The 22,369-nt window shown below is 34.9% G+C and overlaps 1 protein-coding gene and 1 long non-coding RNA gene across 2 annotated transcripts in view; both read left to right on the forward strand.

The window, feature by feature from the left end:
* The window catches only part of GPM6A (glycoprotein M6A), a 116,054-nt gene extending 107,933 nt beyond the window's left edge, over positions 1-8,121 (forward strand). The window contains exon 7 of the mRNA XM_021550824.2: positions 5,879-8,121. Within this exon, the coding sequence (XP_021406499.1) occupies positions 5,879-6,031 (153 nt within the window). The 3' untranslated portion in view covers positions 6,032-8,121. The remainder of the gene's footprint in view (positions 1-5,878) is intronic.
* Positions 8,122-10,267: 2,146 nt separating this feature from the next.
* Positions 10,268-22,369, forward strand: part of LOC116183615 (uncharacterized) — an 85,940-nt gene continuing 73,838 nt past the window's right edge. Inside the window, exon 1 of the long non-coding RNA XR_004148277.2 lies at positions 10,268-10,283. This is a non-coding gene — a long non-coding RNA (uncharacterized LOC116183615). The remainder of the gene's footprint in view (positions 10,284-22,369) is intronic.

Raw genomic sequence — 22,369 nt, forward strand, 5'->3', positions numbered from 1 at the left:
TACTCTTCTCTTGCTGCATTCAGATGAGAGTCTGTATTCAAATGTCTGTGCTGTAATCACAGTATTATACTTTTATGGTCTCTTCCTTTCTGGCTTGCCACGCTGCTATTTTAGGAGCAGAATCTTTTTGTCAGTTCTGTGAATATATATGAATGTGTTGATTTTTCTGTCAGGACCAATTTTTCTGCTTCTTTATAATGAAGATTACTTTGAATTTTGACATTTTGTCAATGAGAAGGTTCCACTGAGAAAAAAGTATGTGAGCGAGTGACCTGCTCTTCTGTCTTTCGTCTGCTGCATTTGCTTAAACATAAAGATATTTTTAGACTCATAAGTCTCTACTGGTGTAGACTTGCATTATGAATGCTGAAATGGGAAATTAAAAGTGACTGTTACTTGGTTCTGATGCATTCTTAAGTGTTAGTGGTGGTGATTCCTATATGCTGCTTATACTAGTAATTTTTTATGGATCACAGGGCCATAATTTATTTTTATCCTTATAATTGCATCTATAAAAAAGTACAATAAAAATATTCAATGAAGTCAGTACTCCTCTTACATCAATGATTTTTTTTGTTTTTATCTGCCATTTTTTCATTATTACACAACACCCTGCAAACAGCAAAGATAGCTAAATGGAAAACATATATTTTCAATGTGTTTTTTTGTTTCAATGCCACAAATAATGTGTGATAGTAGAATACAATTCATAATAATAATTTGTTTTTTCAAACTGAAATTTTTGTGCTTATAGTTCCAAAAATGGTGACCATATAGCAATCATGATAATATATAATTAGTGTTAGGAAACTAAATCTAAGAGATCATTAATTTTCCACTGTATGATTATTTTGAAGTATATTCAATAGATATAATAAAATACTATTTTGTTCAGATGTAAATGCTGCATTTCAAATAAGTGTTTTGATTCTATATAGTTACCATAAGATATCCATTGAAAAATAACACATCTTCAGTGAAAGCAAATTAAGCAAGTGCATTGTGCCACATAGTTTAAATAGGAATACTTCCAAGACCCTTTAAAAAGACCCTTTAATACTTTAAAAAGACCCTTAAAAGTTCAGCAAACCAAAGGTACCATAGCTGCATCACACCAGGCACAAATACCCTTTGAATTCACTTTCATGGTACACATTTATTCTCATATTTTTGAAGGATTTGCCATATCCAAGTGTGCTTTTGGTTGAATTCTCTAACTGCAAGGGCAGACATGATAACACTGTTCCAACAAATATATAAATTAATATTCTAATTGCCAGTAAATTGCATATTGTCCCAGTGCTGGTAGATGTATGTTTCATTAAATGTTTGCAACAGTTTTATATATTTTTTCAAGTTTGTAACTATACTGTTTGTTTTTAACCTACCATTATAATTTGTTAGGTACCTGCTAAAGACTAGCACATTCCAGTCTTTGACAGTGTAATTTCTGAAGCCAGAATATCAGACCACATCTGTAGGTTGAGACAGGTGCTTCACACTTGACACAGGAGCCCAAACACAAGGGATAGGACATGAGGGAAAATTCAGAATTTTGAGGTTGGACATGCAGATATTAAAAGTTTCTCCTTTAAGGGTAGTTTACATTCCCAAGGTAAAAGTAATATAAGCGAGGAAAAATTAATCTTGGGTCCTAACTATCTCATCCAGGAAGAATATATCTTTTTTCTCCAGATCTTACACTCAAATTAGTAGACAGATATAATGCATCAGCAGAGAGAAGTAGTCTGCAGAAGTAATTTCAATCACTGGAGAACCAGTGCTCTTCACTACATATGCTGCTTCAAGAATAATTACAAATATGAAATGAAGATATTTGTCTTTGTGTATATCCAGAACATGTTTGTGAAATTCAACAGGAAAATTAGATTAAAATACCAGTATTTTACAAAAGAAAAAGCTTATTAATATAATGCACTCTTAAAAGATTTCTTGCAAACAATTACTTTAAACCAGAATAGTCAATCTGTCTAAAGTGGTAAGTATATTGTATTCATGGCCAGCCAGTAACAGTAGTGCAACATCAGTGCTGAATGACAGAATTGGTAAAATCTGCTTCCTGAAATGGCATTTTAAGTTATGACGTCAATATACTCCACTATATCCTCACTTCTGGATTTGTAAACATTTGCAAGTGCCAGACTATTTAATTTCTGAAGATTTCTTAAACTCTCAAATGCCCATATGATTCTACAAAATTCACAAAAGAATCAGCTTATTCATAAATGTTTAGTCCATCTGTCTACAGGACACTTTTCATAAAACTGTATTTTAAAAAATATATTTTTAAAAAAGTAGTCATTTATTGAAAAACCACTGAAAAACTTGTTAAAACTTGCAAAATCATTTTGATCACAAATCACGGTTTCCCCATATCCTTTGGTCTCACATTTGCTTATGAATGTTAGAATTTTTCACAATTCATTAGATACGTCTTTAGTCTGCAAAGGAGAATGTTGTTTTGGGGGTTCAAGAGGAGAATTGTCCTATGTATTAGGAATGATATATAGAAAGCCTCATCTATTTTACAGTATATATTAGGGCAAGTTTCATTTTGCAGCAAATAACACTGTAGATGAGTTTATTTTGAAAATTTATCATTCTTATATCAATGCAAGATGGGGAAAAAGAATCAAAACCAATACCTGATAGAATTATTTATGTTGTAAATGCTTTTTGAGAGACTTTATCATGGAAAATATAGTCAGGCTTTTGAATCATATTTAATTGGCACTATATATGATTCTGAGCAGTACTACTTTCTTGTGTCTGAATGGATAACAAATGCATATGGAATATATTATTACAATAATACTTATAAATTTTACTGAGATCAGTGTTGTGTCAGAAACTGAGGGCTTGAAGTGGTTTAAATGTAAGCTCTAGCATTCAACAGTTGATTGTAAGGTCAGTATACATTCCACCTGTGATGTTTTCCCAAAAACACTGTAGAAAAACTTAACTATGAGATACAAAATTTCCTTTCTCAAAAGTTATCATGTGAGCTGGTAACTCTTTTGCCTTAAGTACTAAAAAAATTATGTCCTGTAAAGTGGACGTGCAGTCAGTTCCCCTGAAATAGGAACAAGGGAAGTGTAAAGTGGTCTATTCTTCTTCCCAGTGTCATTGTGCTCTTCTGTAGGATGTGAGATGCATGTAAAAGGAGGAATTAAAGTTATTTAAACTTGGGTCCTGGGGAAGTAGTGACACGACCTGCATAAAAAAAAAATAAAAAGCGAACAAAAATAAACCAAGCAAACAAACAAACAAAAAAATGCCACAAAACAAAAAACCAAAAAAAACTCCACCAAAAACCCCACAAAAAACCAACCAAACAAACAAAAAAACACAAACAAAAAAATACCCCAAATAGCCAATCCCACAATTTCTAAAGACTGAAGCATACTTTCACCTTATGAAGAAATCTAAGCAGGAATAGCTATGGGAAGTCCCTGCACTGTCTTGCATATGTCTGTAATGGAAACCTCCTGAGGCAGACTGTGGAAGCTGCCTGGCTTCAATTTAAATAAGCCTTGATGAGGGCCCCACTGGCTTCAGGCTATTCAGGTCATGGAATTGTGAAATGCAATTAGACAGCCACTTAGAAATGACCTCCTTAATGTGGCAATGTTATCTAGGAACTTGGTGTAAATATATAAAACAAAGGTGGCATTACTGTTCAATGTATATGCCATTATAAACATGGATAAATATTTGAGATTATATAAGATAAAGTAGGTGTTTCCTGGCAAGTCCTCCTATTTACATTGAATATGAACTCCCAAGAGTTTTCAACAGTTGTTACAGGAGTTTAATTCAGTAACTTCATAAGGAAGGGATGGGCACAGAATGGGTGTTTAATGAAGGTCAGACTGTTACCAATATGCCTTCAAAATAGTCTATTTTTTAACAAAGAAAAATACTAAGTGAAATTGCAAGACATGAAAATTAATTTCTTTTTTTACTGGGTCATTACCAAATATTTGAGGATAAAAAAAAGTGCCTACATCAACGCATTTTCATCACAGATTCTTCAATTGCAAGGATTTCAGGCAAATATGTTTTGAAAGGTCATGAAGATGTGAGTACACTGCTCAGATAGCCCCCACTTTCAGGATTCTTATGTCTGCAATCTGTTTGAGGTTCAGGCAGTATTTTTAATTTAAATTTCAAACTCAATGAACCAGTATTGATGTTTTGAATGGGTGCAAATTGCCATTGCGATGACAAAATTTTTAGGATTACCAGCCTGTTTAGTTTGATTTTTCTCAATAGTTTTACTGTGGAGAATTTAAGGTGTTTCATTCAGTACAAGGGGTATCCAGGATTAGGGTCTCTCAGTTGATCTAGAAATGCCTGATCCAGAAATTACCTGTGGTGAAAGCTTTTGGAAGAGCTGAGTTAGGATAGAAGGTGTTTTTCCTGTGTACTAAATTATGACTAGAGAGTGTCCCAGAGTGACACACTACATGCTGCCATCTCCAACATCTATACTCACGGATTGCTTTGCTAGTGTTGTTCTCTAGATATCAAGAAAATCCTAAAGATATGTAGAAATACTACTCTCTAGTTTTTTCCCTAGAGGAGAGATTCTGTGACCAATTTCCTTCTACTCTATGTCTCCTCAAGTCAGACAGTTTTCTTCAAATAAGAGTTAATTGTAAAAGTGACATAAAACATGAGGATAAAAAAGGTAGCAAAATTATCCAGCCTTTTTAATGGCTTCAGAATATTTTCCTTGATCTTAATTATCCAGATTAAGAAATATATTTGCCCGGACTAATCAGCAAAAATTGCCAACAAACATTTGTGAAAAAAAGTTCAAATATTAAAAAAAACCAAAACATATTAGAATGGAACTGTTCATTTAATATGAATCTAAGATACTCATATCTACAACAGTACAACATGAATAAGAGAATTTACATAATCTCAAGGTGTTTTTTTATTATTTATTGTATTATTATTACATTTTCCATTAACTGAATCCCAGCATAATTTCTTGATTTCTTAGGGATGAAATATTTTGGATCTCACAAAATTGACCATTGATTCTGAAGAAGAGGATTAACATAAATTAAAGAGATGCTCTCATCAAAAAGTGTCTGAAATCCTCCTAGGGAAGGAATAAATAGCCAGAGAGTTCCTGCATAAACTAGTTGAATATCCTTGTGGAACATTTCTATTTTCTGACTGAATACAGAGTAAATAGAGAATCCAATTTTTTTTCCCCACTATGTTTTGTCACATTTTGCCTAACTGAATTTATTTTTCAGTTATTGACAATTTTCCCCCAGATTGGTGAGTTAAATACAAAGCTAGAATTGTACTTGAAAGAAGTAAGTCATGGCTAAATGGAAAGAAAATGCTAACTTTAACAAAAATCAAGAAACAAAACTTTCTATAATTGTATTATATATATACAATCATAAGATGCGTCTATGGCGTATTGAGAACTACTTTAACAAAAACTAGTTCAGTGGGGAAGAAAAGTGTACAATAAATACATAACCAGAAGGCATTTTTACATGTACTTTTGCAGACTAGCTGAAAAAATAATGCAGGGATGATTTGGAATTTGGATTTTTCATGTTTTAGGTTTTTTTTGTTTTTTTTGGGTTTTTTTTAAACATCTTTTGCTACCAACTACTAGTTATAGTGACAGTAACAGCTGTAAAATGAGTAATCTGAAGATTAATGAAGCCTGAATTTGCCATCATGGTTCTATACTACTTCTTGACACAAGAATGCCTATCTGTTACTGATGAGAACCAGTCTCTGTCCTACAGGCTCCAAGTTTACATGTGCTCTATTCTGACTACCTCCATTGTTTAACACTGTGTCACTTTTCTTTCAGGTTCATTATCTCATGGTCTTGTCTGCCAACTGGGCCTATGTGAAAGATGCTTGCAGAATGCAAAAATATGAGGATATTAAATCAAAGGAGGAGCAAGAGCTGCATGATATTCATTCTACTCGCTCTAAAGAGCGGCTCAATGCTTATACATAAAAGAAACCTTGTCTTACTTCCTAACATGTGAATGCTTTGTTGTTTAACTAAAGGCCATCCTACCATTTTAAAAACAATTGAAAGTGCTTCTCACAAAAGATAGTTTGGGTGACTTACATATCACCTACATACAATTCTTGGTTGTCTAGCACTTGGTTTCTTAATTAGTTCTTACTTTGTGTGACCATTCTAATACCACAAAGCTCCTAAATAGCCTTTCCTGAATCCCTTTAGGCTAATTAGTTCTGATAGGTCAAGGATACTAAACTATTGTCAAATACAACTATGTGTTTGATTTTTTTAATCACTTTGTATGTGTTATGCATAACACCTTTTGCATTGTTTCTTATATGTTTTTGGAAAAAAAGTAGCTTTTTATACTTTTTAGTTTTGAGTTCAGTAACTACTTTAACTACAGGTATACTTCAAAGGGACCATTGTACATGATGTACAATATATAAAGAAAACATTCTGATGACTTTCCTTTATATATGGAAAACCTGCCAGAGGGACCCTGATCAACTTGAATGAAGGTCCTAAGAACGTTTTAAACAATCAAAGGTGCAATTTCTAAATTTGTAATAGTGGGTAAAAAAATAAAAAAAAAGCGAAAAAAGAAAAAAAAAGAAAAAAAATAAAAAAGTGCTTCTTATCTTTGTTAACATTGTATTATTGATGTTTTTAAAGAATATTCTCTTGTTTCAAGTTCCATGGGTGATAATTCCTGTTTGTATTGTGAGCATGCAGTCCGTGGTGCTAACAATGCATGGCCACTTGCCTTTTGAAGGAATTCAATACCACGGCTACCTGTTAACGAGTTATGGTATATAGACAACTGTTAATTAAGTGATATAGTTATTCATAGTTTTCTACAGAATAATCTCTCTTTAATTCAATGATGGTTATGCTAAATTGGAGCTGTCCATGTGATGATGTAAGAAATTACTGCTTAGCTACATTTATGAAAGTAATATATCAAAAATGCAGTGACCATAGGAGTCAGATGTCTTTTTACCTGCTTTAAAAATTTAAATGGATTGCACCTGTCTGAACTGTAAAAGATATATTAAAGGAGACTTCCATAAATGTTATAGCTTGGCTTCTAGCTTTCCTACACATAATGGTTTACCTGTATTACGTTGAAGTAAGGTGAAAGACCACTACAGAGCTTATTATTTCAAAGTGTAGTAATATATTTGAACTTTTATTTTGATATTAAAATGTTATCAGAATGATAGGTCATCTTAATTTGAAAGAATTACCTGTATCAAAAACAGAACAAAAGCCCTATTTAAGAAAAGTTGGTATTATTGGACCAAATTTGGTGGATTTTTTTTTTTAATTTTGCCTATTTCTAATGCTACAAGAATGCTGTAAAGTGTCTTTTAAAGTGATGTAGCCTGACAAGACATTTTTGTCAGTGTTAAAAATCTTAGATAGTTTTGTGCACTTATTGGACCATTGTGAATTCTCTCTCAGTGTAAGTGCATTTCTAATAAAACTTCTTGAGTAAAACTCTTCTTTGTACTATTACTAGTCATGCATCATCAGTAATTTTTAACAATTCTTGTAGTAAGTAGAAGGTAATACTATAGTTACTTGTGGCATGATAATGCATTAAGTAGTATTAGTTGGTTGAGTTATTTTTCTTTTCTTTTGCTTGTTTTGTTTTTTTTTTCTTTTTTTGTTGTGTTTTTGATTTGGGGTTTTGATTTTGGTTTGGATTTTTTTTTTTACACTTAAGCTGTCCTACGGGGTCAAAAGTTTTCTGATAATGTGCAGTACCGGTATTACAGTTCTGCAAAAAGTATTAGGAACCTCTTTTTGGATTCTATATTGTAGTGTTTCAGTTTTGTGTCTTAAAATGTTTGTGCTGATTTTTAAAACTATGTCTTTTAAACTCATGTAATGATGTTAATGCTTTTGGCTCTTCTCTGGTATTAGAGTTTGTATTTTCACAAAGAATGCTTTGTAGCAGGCATTACAATTAATCTGTTTTGTACATAAATGTGCCAACAGCTTGATGGTGGCGTTTTTGAAATGTAGAACAAAGTGCTTGCAAAATGTAATAAACACACTTGTGTACTTTGTGTTCTTGTTAATTCTTTGTGTAGTTTTTCTTTGCCTATACTGGACAGGTCACTGTAACCAGGAATGGAAGAAGGTTGTTTCTCCTACAGACCTTGCTATTGCACAGATTGCTTTGAATGTGACTCCTAATCAGCATTTAGTGTCAGAAATCATATATCTTAAGACTAATACAGTAAAATATCTTCTAAGAGCAGAACTTCATAGTCTAGGAAGTGACAGGTAGCAGGAGTCATACTTGCTATATTTTTAACATATCAGTCAAAAGAAAAATTGGGAAAGAATCCCATTACTACAGTGTCATTTGGAACAGCTCAGCAGAAACTGATTTGACAGCAGTTTGAATATTCCTGAGGATACTGATTTCTGGATGGTACAGTAGCTAATACTTTGAAACCTCAATAACACACTACATTACTTACATGCATGTACCGTAATTTTAATGCTTAAGAGAGATCTATAGCTGTGCCAGCTAATCTGATATCACTAAGGAAAATTATTTACAATACAGTTTCACACTGTGTTTGTTTCTCAGTTAACTAGCTGTTATGGAGAGCTTTTTGTGTGCTCTCAATGAGAAGATGTGCCATAATGGCAAATAATTTTTCAGAAGCAGCACAAGACAAGGGAGTAGAGGAGCTTTCCACAGCACAGCACATCAGTCATAAGTGATTCACTTCAAAGTCTGAGCATATTTGGTTTATTCCAGAGATTTCTCTGTTTGTTGACAGCCTAAACTGATTTTTCCTGAGGTAGGCTGCATGGATCTTGACTTCTGTAAACTCTTCTGTACTTAATCTAAACTTGTGTCTATTGTGCTTTAAAGAAACAAGAAGAACATTGTAGGTTCATCTGTTTGGTGCAGGTTTTTGCTGGACAAAAGGCTGCAGTTAAATGAAAGTGTTCAGTTTAAGAGGATTACAGCCCTAGAAACTCAATTTTGCATGCTCATTGCAGTTTACAATGCCCCATAAATACTATTAATAGCATGTTACAAAAGAGATTGAAAAAATTATTTGAGGTAGACTTCCTTCCCAGTCCGTCTCCCACTCACATCACCCCCTTGTTGCCTTCATGGATCCATGAAGGCAACACCCCCTTTTCTTTTGCACAAGATCATTTTATCCCTCAGCAGGATTGTTTCCCTCAGCAGCAGTTTTTCTGCTTTCAGCACAAGCAGATAAAACATTGAAACAACATGATTTAGACAATGCACAGCAGTGCACAGCAGATGTGGGGCTCAGTGTTTACACCTTGGTAGAGACAATGGCAATTTTTAAGCCAATGCACCATATACTTAGGTGATGTAGTTAAAAACAGGAGACCCTGAAATTATATGCCTATTTAATATTTTTAAATAGTTAATTATATTTTATCCCACAGCATTTCAATTATAAAAAGAGCATTTCAGTTATAACTGGAAATATATATATATAAATAAAATTAAAATTATATATGTGGTAGCAGGTGTATATAGTCCTTTTAGTCCTGCATTAATGCAATTATTTAAATTGTAATATGTATGCATTGATTTTAAGTATTTATTGAACATTACCATGATTGCAACTCACCTGCAATTGATATAGTATATGTTAGGACAGAATATATTTGTACTGTACTTCCTATAACAGACAAAGGCAACAGTTTATAAAGTCTTTGCCATCATCAAGATTAATTGCATTTTTAAAATTTTCACTTCTGGGTTACCAGAAGTATTTATGTAGCTGATTTTCTGAATAGCACAGCTTAGTTTATAAACCTTAAAGGATCAGACTATAGTTAATTTCATCTCAGTAGGAAAGGGGGTGTTTATACAAGCTCTCTCTTAAAAAATCCCAACATATGATTTTCATTGGGTTGCACAGAAACCCCACATATATTGTTAAGCAGCAAGCCAACTTATGTCTCACATTTCATCACTGCCTTCGTCTTCTGTAGATATCAATTGGAAAGAACAAGTCCAAAGCACACAGAGTCTTTAACAGCTCTTTCTGTCCCACATGAAATCTTCTAACTTGTATTTTCTATAAGGGAGGAAGTGCAGCAGTTTCTGAATGTTGTGTTTTTCAACTAGAATTTCTTGTTCTTTCAGGTGTCTGCAGAGGATCCCAACACATCACAGAGTCACTTCTGTGTTTAACAGTTTTAGCAATGATGGTTCCAGGTAGGTGTTTCTGCTGGCACACCAGCAGGGATGATGACTAGTAGAGACGTGGATCATCTTTGGCTTGCAGTAGTCTGAGCATCAGCCAGATTTGCAGCTATTCTGCAGGGAGAAATTTATGCTGAAAAAAAGTTTCTGCCCACAAGCTGCTGTGGACTCTTTCCTTCTCTGTGTAAAGTGGAGATTGGTCCGATAAATGTGAGCCCCAGGGATGATCATTTAGTTCATCCTTGATTTGGCACTGCTGAGCTTCCCATGTTTCAAAGGGACGGTTTGGGGGCAGGTGCATCTATTTTAGGAGTTATTAAAAAACAAAACAAAACAAAAACCCTAAGAGACTTGCATGAATATCCTATGGTTCTACTTGTTGAGTTACTCAAGACAGAAATACTGTGTAGGCCAGAAAGCAGATTATTTTCAAAGAGTATGAACATTTTTTCTTCTCAGCTGCCCAGGAAAATGATACTTAGCATTAATCAAATTCCTGTGGTTAAAATGAATATTTTGGTCTCTGAGACTGTAAGTGCTGTATTTTATTAAATATCTTTGCTCACATATATTCCTTTGTAAGGGTAAATATTAATTTTGGGAAAAAATCTCACAGGGAAAGAAATTTATCCTCAACAAAAAAATGTTCCCGTTAAAGCAGGCCAATAAATTCCTGGAATGTTACAATTCGAGTAGTTTAGTTGCATGTACAATCACATCCTCACCACTTTGTATTCCTTTTGGAATAATAAACTAAATCTCAGGGTTAAACACAGAAGAAAAGTGTCAGGGTCATCAGCTGCCTGGTTTGAACTGACTGGGCAGGTGGAAACTTTCTCAAGAAGTGTTGAATGCCTCATATTGATGCCTTTTGCTGAAGTATGAAACATGTTTACACAGATACCTCATAAAGGTGCTTAATTCATATTTCTGCCTTCCTTTCATTATTTGCTTGTTCATGACATGTTGTTCCTTGTGCCATGATTTGAATTGGAACTGAAGCAACATAAAACTTGCTGCTACTGAGGAGGGGATGTACCAATGCCACTGAGCAGCAATGTACCACATGCTTGGAAACAGGGATGAGAACAGTGAAAAAGGAAGGCATAAAAAGAGAAATATAAGATTTCCCTTTCCTTGTAAGCCCCAGCTGCAAGGTAACAGCTGGGCTTTAGACCTGTACCTCAGTTAAAGCATTACATCCAGGTATGCCTTGCAGGACTAGGGCTTTAGGAGGAGTGAGAGTTTCTAACAAACTACAAAGGCCAAATGCTACTTGGAATGTGGTGATTTAGGACATTCTAAAGCCACGCTTCTCCTGAAAGGAGCAGATGGCCCAGAGAGACTTGTAAACCTTTAATTGTCACAGCAGGACCTAGTCACTGGTCATCTGGCCATGTGTTTTCAGGATCTCTTCCCAGCATGAGTAACGTGGTGACAGAGCTGATGTGTAACATATGCAACTGCATGGAGCTATAGGGTAGAGTTTGTACCACCTAAAGGAGTTTGGGGGATGATGCAGAAGAGGACCTCTGATGTAGTCACAGTCCTGGCCCCACTGCAGCAAGGTTGTTTTCATTAACACAAGGAAGAAGAGTAAGGATTTCAGGTGATCAGTCTGGAAAATCTGATTTTTTGCATGTGAGACATGTCAAGTGTTTTTGCAATGTAATAATTAATGTTAAGTACTTGCATTTTTCATATATTTTAATTATACACACATACATACAATATATAGTCCCACAAATTGATTTTTTTAAATGAACCTCTGTGCTACAGTAATAATAATGACAGCCTTAATGAAAAATAGTAAATTCAATGATTATGTGAAATTTTTCACACAAGAAATGACATTAATTTTACTCTACCACAGTTATCAGATACTTTCCAAATGATAAGATCATCTATGGATATAATAGCTTTGACTTTTGTTCATTAGCCTATTCAGCTTGTTTTGCTTTCTGGTAGTAGCAGGCTTTTGGCCTTCAGAGTGTTATTTTTTTGCCCTACAGATCATCCAAACATTCTAACAGAAATATTAAGCCTAATTCTCAGCATTTAACATATGGAAACACATGCATGAGCAGATATTTTTCCCTGCCTCCCTTCAGCAAGTTAAAACTGTTCTTTCTCTCACTGCACAGCATCCAGAGTGTATCCACAGGTGCTGTGCCTTCATGCCTGCTTTCCCCTAACCCTTTATCCCGTGTTCCCTTCACAGTCATAGCCCCTGGGCAATTCACTGCTTCATCCTTCATCCTTCATCCTTCATCTCTGCCAGCCTGCTTTGCTCCAGCTGCAAGTGGCTGAGACTGGCATTAGGATTAATCTCACCTGGCTCGGCTCAGGCGGGATGCTGAGCCCAGCCAAGCCCCAAGGTTATTCACTGTGCTCCTCCTGGCACCTTCTCAGCCTCATTATCCAATGTGAGGAACTATGGAGAAGATGTTCACTAGGGAATCAAGCCTGTGCTCCTTAAAGAAATTCCTATCATCCTTCAGTATTCCTAATGTAAAGGGAAAACTGGGAAGTGGGGGAATATTTATACGTGTCATGTTGTCATAAATGCTTGGCAAATTTGTGCTACGCAATGCTTTTCAACTGATATTCAAGATTTATTTTTGTTCTTCTTTTAGATCAAATAAAAGCATAAACAGCAACATGAGACAAAATAATATTTTTCTAAATTGGGAGGGGTGTTCATCTGTGACAAAGAGCTGATGATGAAAAAGAAAACCAAATCCCCTAAGCCCACCCAAAAAATTTAAAAGTAATAATGTGAGTTCATACCATAATTTATGGGGTATAATTAAGTGAACTGTAGGAAGTGATAATCCTAAGGAAAAAAGTTGACTAAAAGAAGAAGTTAAAAGGATGTCCTTTTTAAAGTACAAGACCAACTAACAGTACCAGAAACGTTTTGGTAATTTGTGTATGATGTTAAATTTTTGCATTTTGACAAAACGCAAAAATACATGGATTCATATATAAATTTCTACTTAATTTTATTTCATTTTTATAGAAGACCACGTTCATTAAAGGAGCCATTGGACTGTGAAAGTCATCTCCTCTTACCAAAGGCTATCCTGGGTACCATGGGAGCAGTAAGAGTTTGTTATCTGCATTAATCTCTTTAACTGGATTAAATTCTTGAGAACAAAATCCACTCAGTTCCTGGACTAGTATAAGGGCCAGGTCTGTCGAACAAGTATTTATGAACAGACATGCAGACAATTTGACTATGGTCCAGAAGATTAGAGTTGAACTCTGTGTCACAGGTTTTCCCAGGAGGCTGACTGAGAAGACTGTACCTCTTTCTGGAGTTCTATGGTTTGTTTTCTTTAATCCAAATTAGAAAAAAATAGATGAAAAAATTATAGAAAGCGGAATGAAAACAAATCTGTGTTTGAGCTAGCATTGTTTTGGCTACTATTTGTGAGGTTTTGGGTTGATATTAGGTAGGGGCAACATAATCTAGCACTATTTCAACTTGATAAATATTTTGGAGGTTATTTTTACTTGTTCTATGTTTTTGTTTTGGCATTTGCAGTCCTGACTTCATATACTTACAGGTGGGCTAACTTAATTTCTTCTGTGTAGTATACAGAGAACCCAATTTGTTTTGTATTGAACTATTGGACATTTAAAAACATTTTTTTATTATTTTTAATAGTTTTTTTCCATATGAATTTTTGAAAACCAAATAATTTCAGCTCTATTTCTTTCTAGGAATTTGTTCAGACTGAGAAATATAAGTAAAGTAATTTACTTATCCTTTCTTTTTGAATAGTTATAAGTTCCAAAACACCTTAAACTCAAAGCAAATCCTTCCTATACCAAAATAATTAGATTTAAAAAAAAAGTGAATCAAATACAAATTCTGTGGTTACTCTGAAATTGGATATTATACGTGTTTTTCTGTCCTGAATTCCATGTCAAGGTGTGCTACAAATTACTGCAAGCAGTCTTCCTATGAAATTCTGGTATTCAAGTTTATTTTTTGATGACCAGGCCCTCTGAGGGCATGATCACACCTCTCTAATACAATTAAGTAAACATCAGTGAAAATCCTGAAGGAAGAAACTTTGTTTTTTTGGTGCCTGTATGACAGAACTGAATGCTCTATTCATTGACACAGTTGCGGATAAGCTGAAAGCATGCTGATTTTCTTGCTTATTCTTCATTAAACATGATGAATCTTTACATCTTTATCTTTACATACAAACGCCTCCACTACCCCCACCCCCTAAAACACAACACAACGAGATTATTCACGCGTTATTTTGTGCCATTTACTGACGGTGAGGAAAATGGTTAAAGGGGATGGATGACGACATGGTCGGTCTGACACTGATAGGTGTGGAGTACTGACATCTGGTGGTAAAGCTATGGAAAACAGAAGAATGTGGCTAGGAAGTCCATTTGAGACGATCTGTTTTTAAATAACAGCTTTCATAAGACCAATGTTTTTCTTTTCTACTTCTGTATATTCAGAACTTATTCTGTAGCACAGCTTAAAAACATTCAAACACTGTCTATTTTCATTTATTTATTTATACACGTATATATCTATATAAATAGATTCAGCCCTTAAATATCAGTCACAAGTGAGAGCGAATTAACAGGGAGTGAGTAATGAAAGGATTTCAGTGGAGAACCCGACTTTTTGGCATTGCTCATTATTCTAAAGGGATTTTTTTAATCTTTAGCAGGGTTTTCCACCTACTTTAGAAATGGCATTTGTACATAATTATCGTTGCAAGATATAGTGTGAATCACCACACCACCAACCCCAACTTCAAATGACACTTGCTTTTGTAGTACAGTGATTTTTTTTGCATATTACAGGTAAAATTTATAAATATGCTATTTATGATGCCGACTTACCTTACCTGGTGGGGAAACAGGGATACTAACATTTTAAAAATACTTGTCACTTTCTAGAATAAATATTTTTAATATAGCTATTCCTTTTAATTAATGATTAATTAATCTTTAATTTTTAATTAAACTACGGAGTGGAAAAACTAAGTAGTGACAGTGCCCAGTTATATCTAAGCCTTATTTGGCTCTAAAGTGACAAGCAGAGTTCTAAATTCCTGTGGAGCAGAGCTGTGCTTGGCTCAAAAGCCATGGGATCCTGGGGCCACTCAGCCTGGTGATGGCTGTGGTCAGTGCCATTAGCTCTGCAGACATGGAAGCTGCATCTTGTGCTGCCTCATGTCTAGCTAGCCAGGCAGCTGTCCAAAACCAAGCTGTGTTGTCACTGGGGCTTAGAACATAGAGGGGGATAGACTAAATGATGTTCATGATCATTTTAGGGGCATTAGGATATTGCTCCTGGTGTTCACCTGCCACGCCAGAAGGAGTGTCAAACGTGACATCTCTCACCTGCTGGCCCTGTCAAGGGTATCAAACACCCTAAGAATGCAAAATACCACCAAGATACTGCACTTAGGTGAGTCTTACATGTCTTGATTGCCATTGTTTTGGCTGGAGCTTCTCAGCATGGGGCAGACATCAGAACCAGCCTTGTGCTGCTCTCTCTGGCTCAACCCTCCAGTCTTACTCCTTGGCAAGAAGACAACACAGTCAAATCCACCTGTGGGTCTTCCTGATCCCAGCTGGAGAAACAGGAACATACATCACATGTGCAGCTCTTCTCTGGATACAGCATTTCCTCTTAATATATAATTAAAATATGTATCTGATTTAATTTAAAAAATGGGTAGCATTAGGGCAGCAGAGAACCTTGCCACTTCACTTTCTGGTGCCTTCCTAAAGGTGACAAAATGAAAAATATTTTTTGAAAAACACTAATTCAATTCAGCTGTGGTGTGGTTTTGTATTGTGCTGGGTTTTTGTTTGTTTGTTTGTTTGTTTGTTTTTTCCCAAAAGTAGAATGAAGTTCTTATCAAAATGAGATTTTAGTAAGAGGAGCAAAACCTTAAAAAAATAATTGAACTAAATGCCTTACCAAACATGTAACTTTACAGGTTCTTTCTTAATTCAGTTTAACAACATATAGTCCCTTCCCTGGAAGAAAATTCCAAGCTAAATAGTGTTCTTGCTGAATTTGTTCTTGATAGAGTTAAGTATGGGAAATGTGCCTTGACCCCTGTTTAATTTTAGGAGATGCTTAAGTTTACTTGCATATAGACCTCATCTGGATGACAATAGCTGGCATAAATACATGTTGTTTCTTGTTTGATTGAGCCAATTATTAAGAATCATTGGAAATCTTCCTCAGAAAAACTTTCCTCCCTCGAAACAAAAACCTGCTTGTACATAAATATGTATTTATCACTTCTTTTTCTCTTAAAAGTAATTCATTAGGATTAACTGCACAGTCAGTTAATCTCTAAATCCAGAAAAAGGCACCAGAATAAGTGACTAGGCAAATTCAAAGACAGAATATCTATAGTAAAATTTCTGACTCAAGCAGAAACATAGGCAGTGTTTAAAAGCATGTTACCTGTCAAAGACTGACTTCACTGTTCCCCTCTTTCATCTGAGAAACGTGTGAAATATCCTCCTGCATACATCTCATCATTGTTCCTGCAGTATCTGCAGTCTGGAAAGACTCCTGGAACTTGGCTTCTGACACTAAACACAGGAGAAGGAATAGTCTTATAATATACTTATTTGATTTTGGTGCACTTATTTTATTTGCTGCACTGCATTTTCCACATGTCAGTACTTGTGCTTGTGGTGACAGTGTCTCTCCTTAAGTGCCACACAGCCATGTGTGCCACACTAAGGCTGTTAACCATTCTGGCAGTCTGTGTGTGCCTGAGCCAGAGCTGAGAGAGGAGAGCAGACTGTTCCAATGAACTGGTGCAGGCAATGGAATGGATGGACATGAAAAGCAATTGGTGGGGAAATGGACAAATGGATATTGCTAGTGGGGCAAAGAGGATGTGATAAAAGAAATGACAAATTGGTGACAGGGTAACAACAGAAAAGGGAGCGAATCAGAACATGATGCCACGTAGCAGGGAGCCCTGAGAGTGGAAACAGAGCTGGGATGGGTCACACCTCAGGCACTGGACAGGATGGGAAAATCACTGAGACATGGAGATAATTTCCAGTCTCATATGAGATTACAGCACAGATCTGAATGAGCAAGAAAGAATTAAAAAAAAAACAAAACCAAAACTCACAAATACATATTGGTCTGAGAGAAATAAGTTTATTTAGCAGTATTTGAAGATCATGGACATGAATCCAGAGAGGAATTAGTTCTGCACAATATGTAAACTCAGCAGGACTTTGAAATAATAATAGAAAGAATAAGAAATTTAAAATGCAGATGTTAAGAGACATATATATAGAATATCTCTTGACAATCACACATCTGAGAACATCTATAATAAGGCTGAAATATAGAGTGAAAAGAAAGATGTAAGATCTTCCTCTGTGAGTGCACAACTCTGCAGTGGTTCAGTCATTGAGACTGAGCAAGACAATCCCATGGGACCAGTGAAGAGAATGAAATAAAGATATTTCCTTCTGAATTTATTTGTGACATCAGAACTATAGCAAGTAGCAAAAGGATTTTAAATATGTGATGGGAATTCTCTGCCATGTTTTTGGAAAGTTGTGTAGAGTATTAAAAATGTATATAGCATATATAGCATGAAATAAAATTAATATTCCCAAAGATAATTTCTTTCCATTAAAATGTTAATTTCCTTATATATTTTATATTGGTGTTTTCTCTGTCTTCTGTAGTTTGCTTTTCTCCTCCACAATTTTGGAAATGAAAAATATCTTACTATATTATGACTGAATGAACACCACTAAGGAATTTCTAGCTCATGTGATTTGGCTGGCACTATTTGCTTCAAACTATTTTTGTGGTTTTTTTATTAGCAGGATAACAATAGTAATTTAAAATGATAAACCTAAAAAACCCAATGAAATTAAGTATAGTGCAAATGTTTGCTTTTATGTTCAGAACATGTCACATTTTCATATTTCTATTATGACATATCCTTTAAGGAAAATTAATTTTCCTACACTGTTGTCCAACCAGGAGGAAACTAATGGTCTCCCAGGAAGCAGAAGCTTCTCTAGTTTTCAGCCAGAACTAATGCAGGTCCATTACGAGGTCCCAGGTCCATCTCAGCAGTCACAGGAGTCTCTCTGATATGACATGAAGGACAAGGCAATAGGAATACTTTTCTTCGAATACCTGCTCATTTTTAATATATTCATCCCAATTCTCCTTATCAGCCTGTTTTGTCCTTTTGTTTTGAGTGACAGGAAATATCTGCTCTGTTACCTGTCCACAGACAATTTCATGAAAGGTGAGAATTTCATTAAAAGGTGGTGGCTGTGTTCTGGCTCCTGATAGATGAGCATGTGCATACCACCCTTTATGTTGGCTACAGTTATCCCATAGCTTCCTTCTGCCCATTCCACCTTCATTTCTATGCAGTTTTCCATCTCTCAGAAATACATTTTTCATCCTATGTTTGTCTAGCAACAACCAGAAAAATGAATGCCAAGTGACACAAATATTGCATACACAGCGAATGAAAGTTATGAAACATTGCCAAGTGTCTTGCAAGTGTTTCTGGTTTATTCTATTCAGATTACCTGGAGGATACTAAAATAGACAGAGTGAATTGATAAGCAGAAATCAGCAAAATTCAGAAATATTGCTGTTTCAGTGTGTGTAAATAGAATAATTTAAATTCTAAAAATTAAACAAAAAACAAAAAGAGAAAGACTTAAAAAAAATCGCTTATGCATTGTTTGAACATGTCCTTTCATATTTTTATTGTATTCTGTTTCAGAATTTCCAAAATGGAAGTATTTTATTCAGTCATCAAATTTTTCCTCACTTGAATGGAACTTGAAGTTACCAGTATCTCTTTGCAGGACTGGCACAGTGCAGTGCAGATTTGGCTGTCAGAGCTGGCTGTTCCATAATGTGGATGTTCACACAGCTCTCAGAACATTCAGGGGCTTCGTTAAGGGGATTAGGAAAGCTCATATTTCATCTTTCCCAATGTCTGTACTTAAAAAAACATTTTAATGTCTTAGAATTTTTTAAATAATTTGGAATTAAACAGGCCAGGTGGCTTTGGGATGAGTAAAATTAAACCAAACCAAACTATTTTATTTCATGTTCAATCAAAAATATTTTGGCAACACTTTCCCAAATAGCAGTTTGGGTTGGAGGAATCAGTCCTGTGGAAAATAACTTGTCCCATCCAGTGTTTATGCTTTGCAGCCTTAGATGTTTTTTGTTTTTTTTTTTCCCTAAAGTCTATATCCATAACCCTTGCTGCCACCTGCTGTTGTCACAGAGTGGCTGGAATTGTTACCCATAGGATTTTGTATGTTTTGTAATATTGTGCTTTATAAACAAGGGGGAAATATTCAGTATCTGATGCAGTGTTTAAGCAAGTATGGGGGAGTTTTTTGTGAGATTGAAAAAGAATGCCAAACCCAAGTGACCCAACTTTCAGACTAATTTAACAGACATATAAAAATAGCAATAATACACAATTTGTGTTGTCCTTTTACTTGAGCAAATACTCACATGAGTAAAAAAACAAGGGTGGGATTAGATGTGTTGCCAGAATGTCAGCTGGAGATCTATTTAGATCTCTGCTTTACATAGATGCCACTCCCAAAATCTCTTGCTTACATACCCATGTAAAAACCTCTTCATAGCTGTGCTACTAAAAAAAAAAAGAGCAAAAGGCAGCTGTCAGAATCTTGCATTAGCCACAGTGAGGATGGCACACATCCTTGGCAAAGAGATGAAAGCAGGGATTTCTCCCTCTCCCTATCAGAATATCAAAAGGCTGCAAATGTCATATAGGATGAATGAAAAATTTGTAACTGAGGAAAAAAAAAAAAAAAAAGAAGCAAGAGGTTACTGTTCAAATATGTAAAACAGAAAAGAGCTGAATAGGAATACCTCCAGATTACTGGTCATAATGATGCATGCAGTCAGACTTTCTCTCAGATTTTCTGCTGATTTAGACATTTAAAATATGCTTTTAGAAGTTTATTGCAGAATAAAACAAAACCTAGGTGCTCACTGTTATATAATGATAAAAAATAATTAAACATCTTTGCTATTGTGATGCATCAGAGAAGCATTACGAGCCTAAGCCCCAAGGGTTTTTTTGTCCTCTGCCACCAGCCCTATGCCCAACACTGTTGCATTGTCAAGCACATAGCAGTGCACCAAAGTACTTGCTTTCCACACCTGAAAATATAACTACAGTGTCCATAGGAAGCCAGTTTATTTGTTTTGCCCTTAAGATTGCATTCTATAAGGTGAAAGGTGAACTTAGGCACTGGATGTCTGGTTGTTAATTTTGTTTAACTGCTAAGTCAGTTTGTCAAATGATTTATTTTGAGACAATACCAAGGCTTGTGTTTGTGGGATGTTGTACACTAAGCAAAATGGATGAGAGTCTGCCAGGATTTGTCTGCAAAAAAGAAAAAAACCAAAAATCTTATGAAGTCTCTGACCAGTCCTCAGGAAGTTTGCTAGTTATTTTTCCACGGTTTAATATAAAATCTATAACAATCATCCTCAATTTCCTAGGTAAAAATATTCTGGTGGATTGCAATATTGCTTTCTTTTTATGTCTTTCACTCTGAAGTTTAAATAACTAAAAAAAAAAACCCAATTATGCTATATCTGTAAAGATATCATATCCAGGCTGGAGGAGAGACGTGGCCAATCTGTACTACGTGAACGCATACTGAGATAATGGTCCTTGCATTGTTCTATTTGTTTTCATGTTTACAAAATCTTCCTTTTGTTAACATTTCTGGTATCAGTAACTTGTGTCCTGTACTTTTGAAAGGTTTGACATTCTTCCATTAAGATACAGCTTGGAGAATGATGTTTAAAACCTACTGGAAGGGTTTATACAAGAGGTAGAAAACTGTCTCTCACTAAAGTTAGAAAAAAATCCTAACATTTTAAGTTTTTTTTTTATTTGCCTGAAAGATGAAATTAAAAAAATAGCTTGTAAAGAATAGCGGAATGAAACATATTATTACAAAAATATTAAGACTAACATTTCAGTCTGTGTTGTTTTTGTTGAGTTTTGTTTTACATTTCTAATAAAATTGCCTTGCTTTTATGGACTAATAAATAAGCAATACCTTATTTACTATATATATTGGATTTGAAACTTCACTAAAGGAAGATCAAGGAAAATATCATTTAAAATACAGCAATTTTTTAGCTATAAATTAATGTGAAACCTCCTTCTCTCATTTTTATGCTGAATGTTTCTCATCTCTCCCACATGAAAAAATGTTTTACCAACAGAATGAGGGAAAAAAAGTTCAAAAAAAAGAATTCAAGAAAAATAATTTTCTTTTCTGAACATATTGAGTAGACAGAGGTCCTGCAGGACTGTAATTCCATTGTTATGCTAACTGAGAATAAGTGCTTCAGTATGATAACAGGACTTCCTTTTGTAAAATCTTAGCTGAGACACAGTGTGAAGGAGCTTTGTGCAGTTCAAGGAGTTGATTCTTGCAAAAAAATGCATGGAAATATTTCAGAGATGACCAGGTAAATGGAAAAGAGGCCATGAAGGCCTCATAGTCAGACAAGAAAACCAAGGCTGAAGGGTTTGGTTCTTGCCTTGAACAGAAAATGTGAATGACAGTGAACAGCTCTAGCAAGAGCAAATAATTGTTCAGTCAATTACTTAAAACTAGTGAAAGAACAAATAAACAAAAAATAAACATCTTGAGTTTAGGCTGGAAAATAAAAAAAAAAAAAAATTTCCAACCTTTAAATCTTTTCTTGTAACTACCTTCTAATGGGAAACTAGAAAGAGAGGAGAAATAATATCTTTTTAAACAGAACTTAACAGTAATTTTGAAATTATTCTATGCTGTTTTTAATATTAGCAGAGAACAAAATGCAGTGATCACTTCTTCATTCCTGCATTTCTCTAGTCTATTAAATGCAAGAAGATAATAGATTTTCTCTTCCAGAAGAGAACAGGGAGAATTGGACTTTACAGTGGAGTTGTCACCTAAAGAAGTTTTACACTGTGATTCTAAATTCCAGACCAAGGTAACAAGATTTTAATTCT

Source organism: Lonchura striata, chromosome 4 (genome assembly GCF_046129695.1).
Source record: "Lonchura striata isolate bLonStr1 chromosome 4, bLonStr1.mat, whole genome shotgun sequence".
NCBI lineage: Eukaryota > Metazoa > Chordata > Aves > Passeriformes > Estrildidae > Lonchura > Lonchura striata.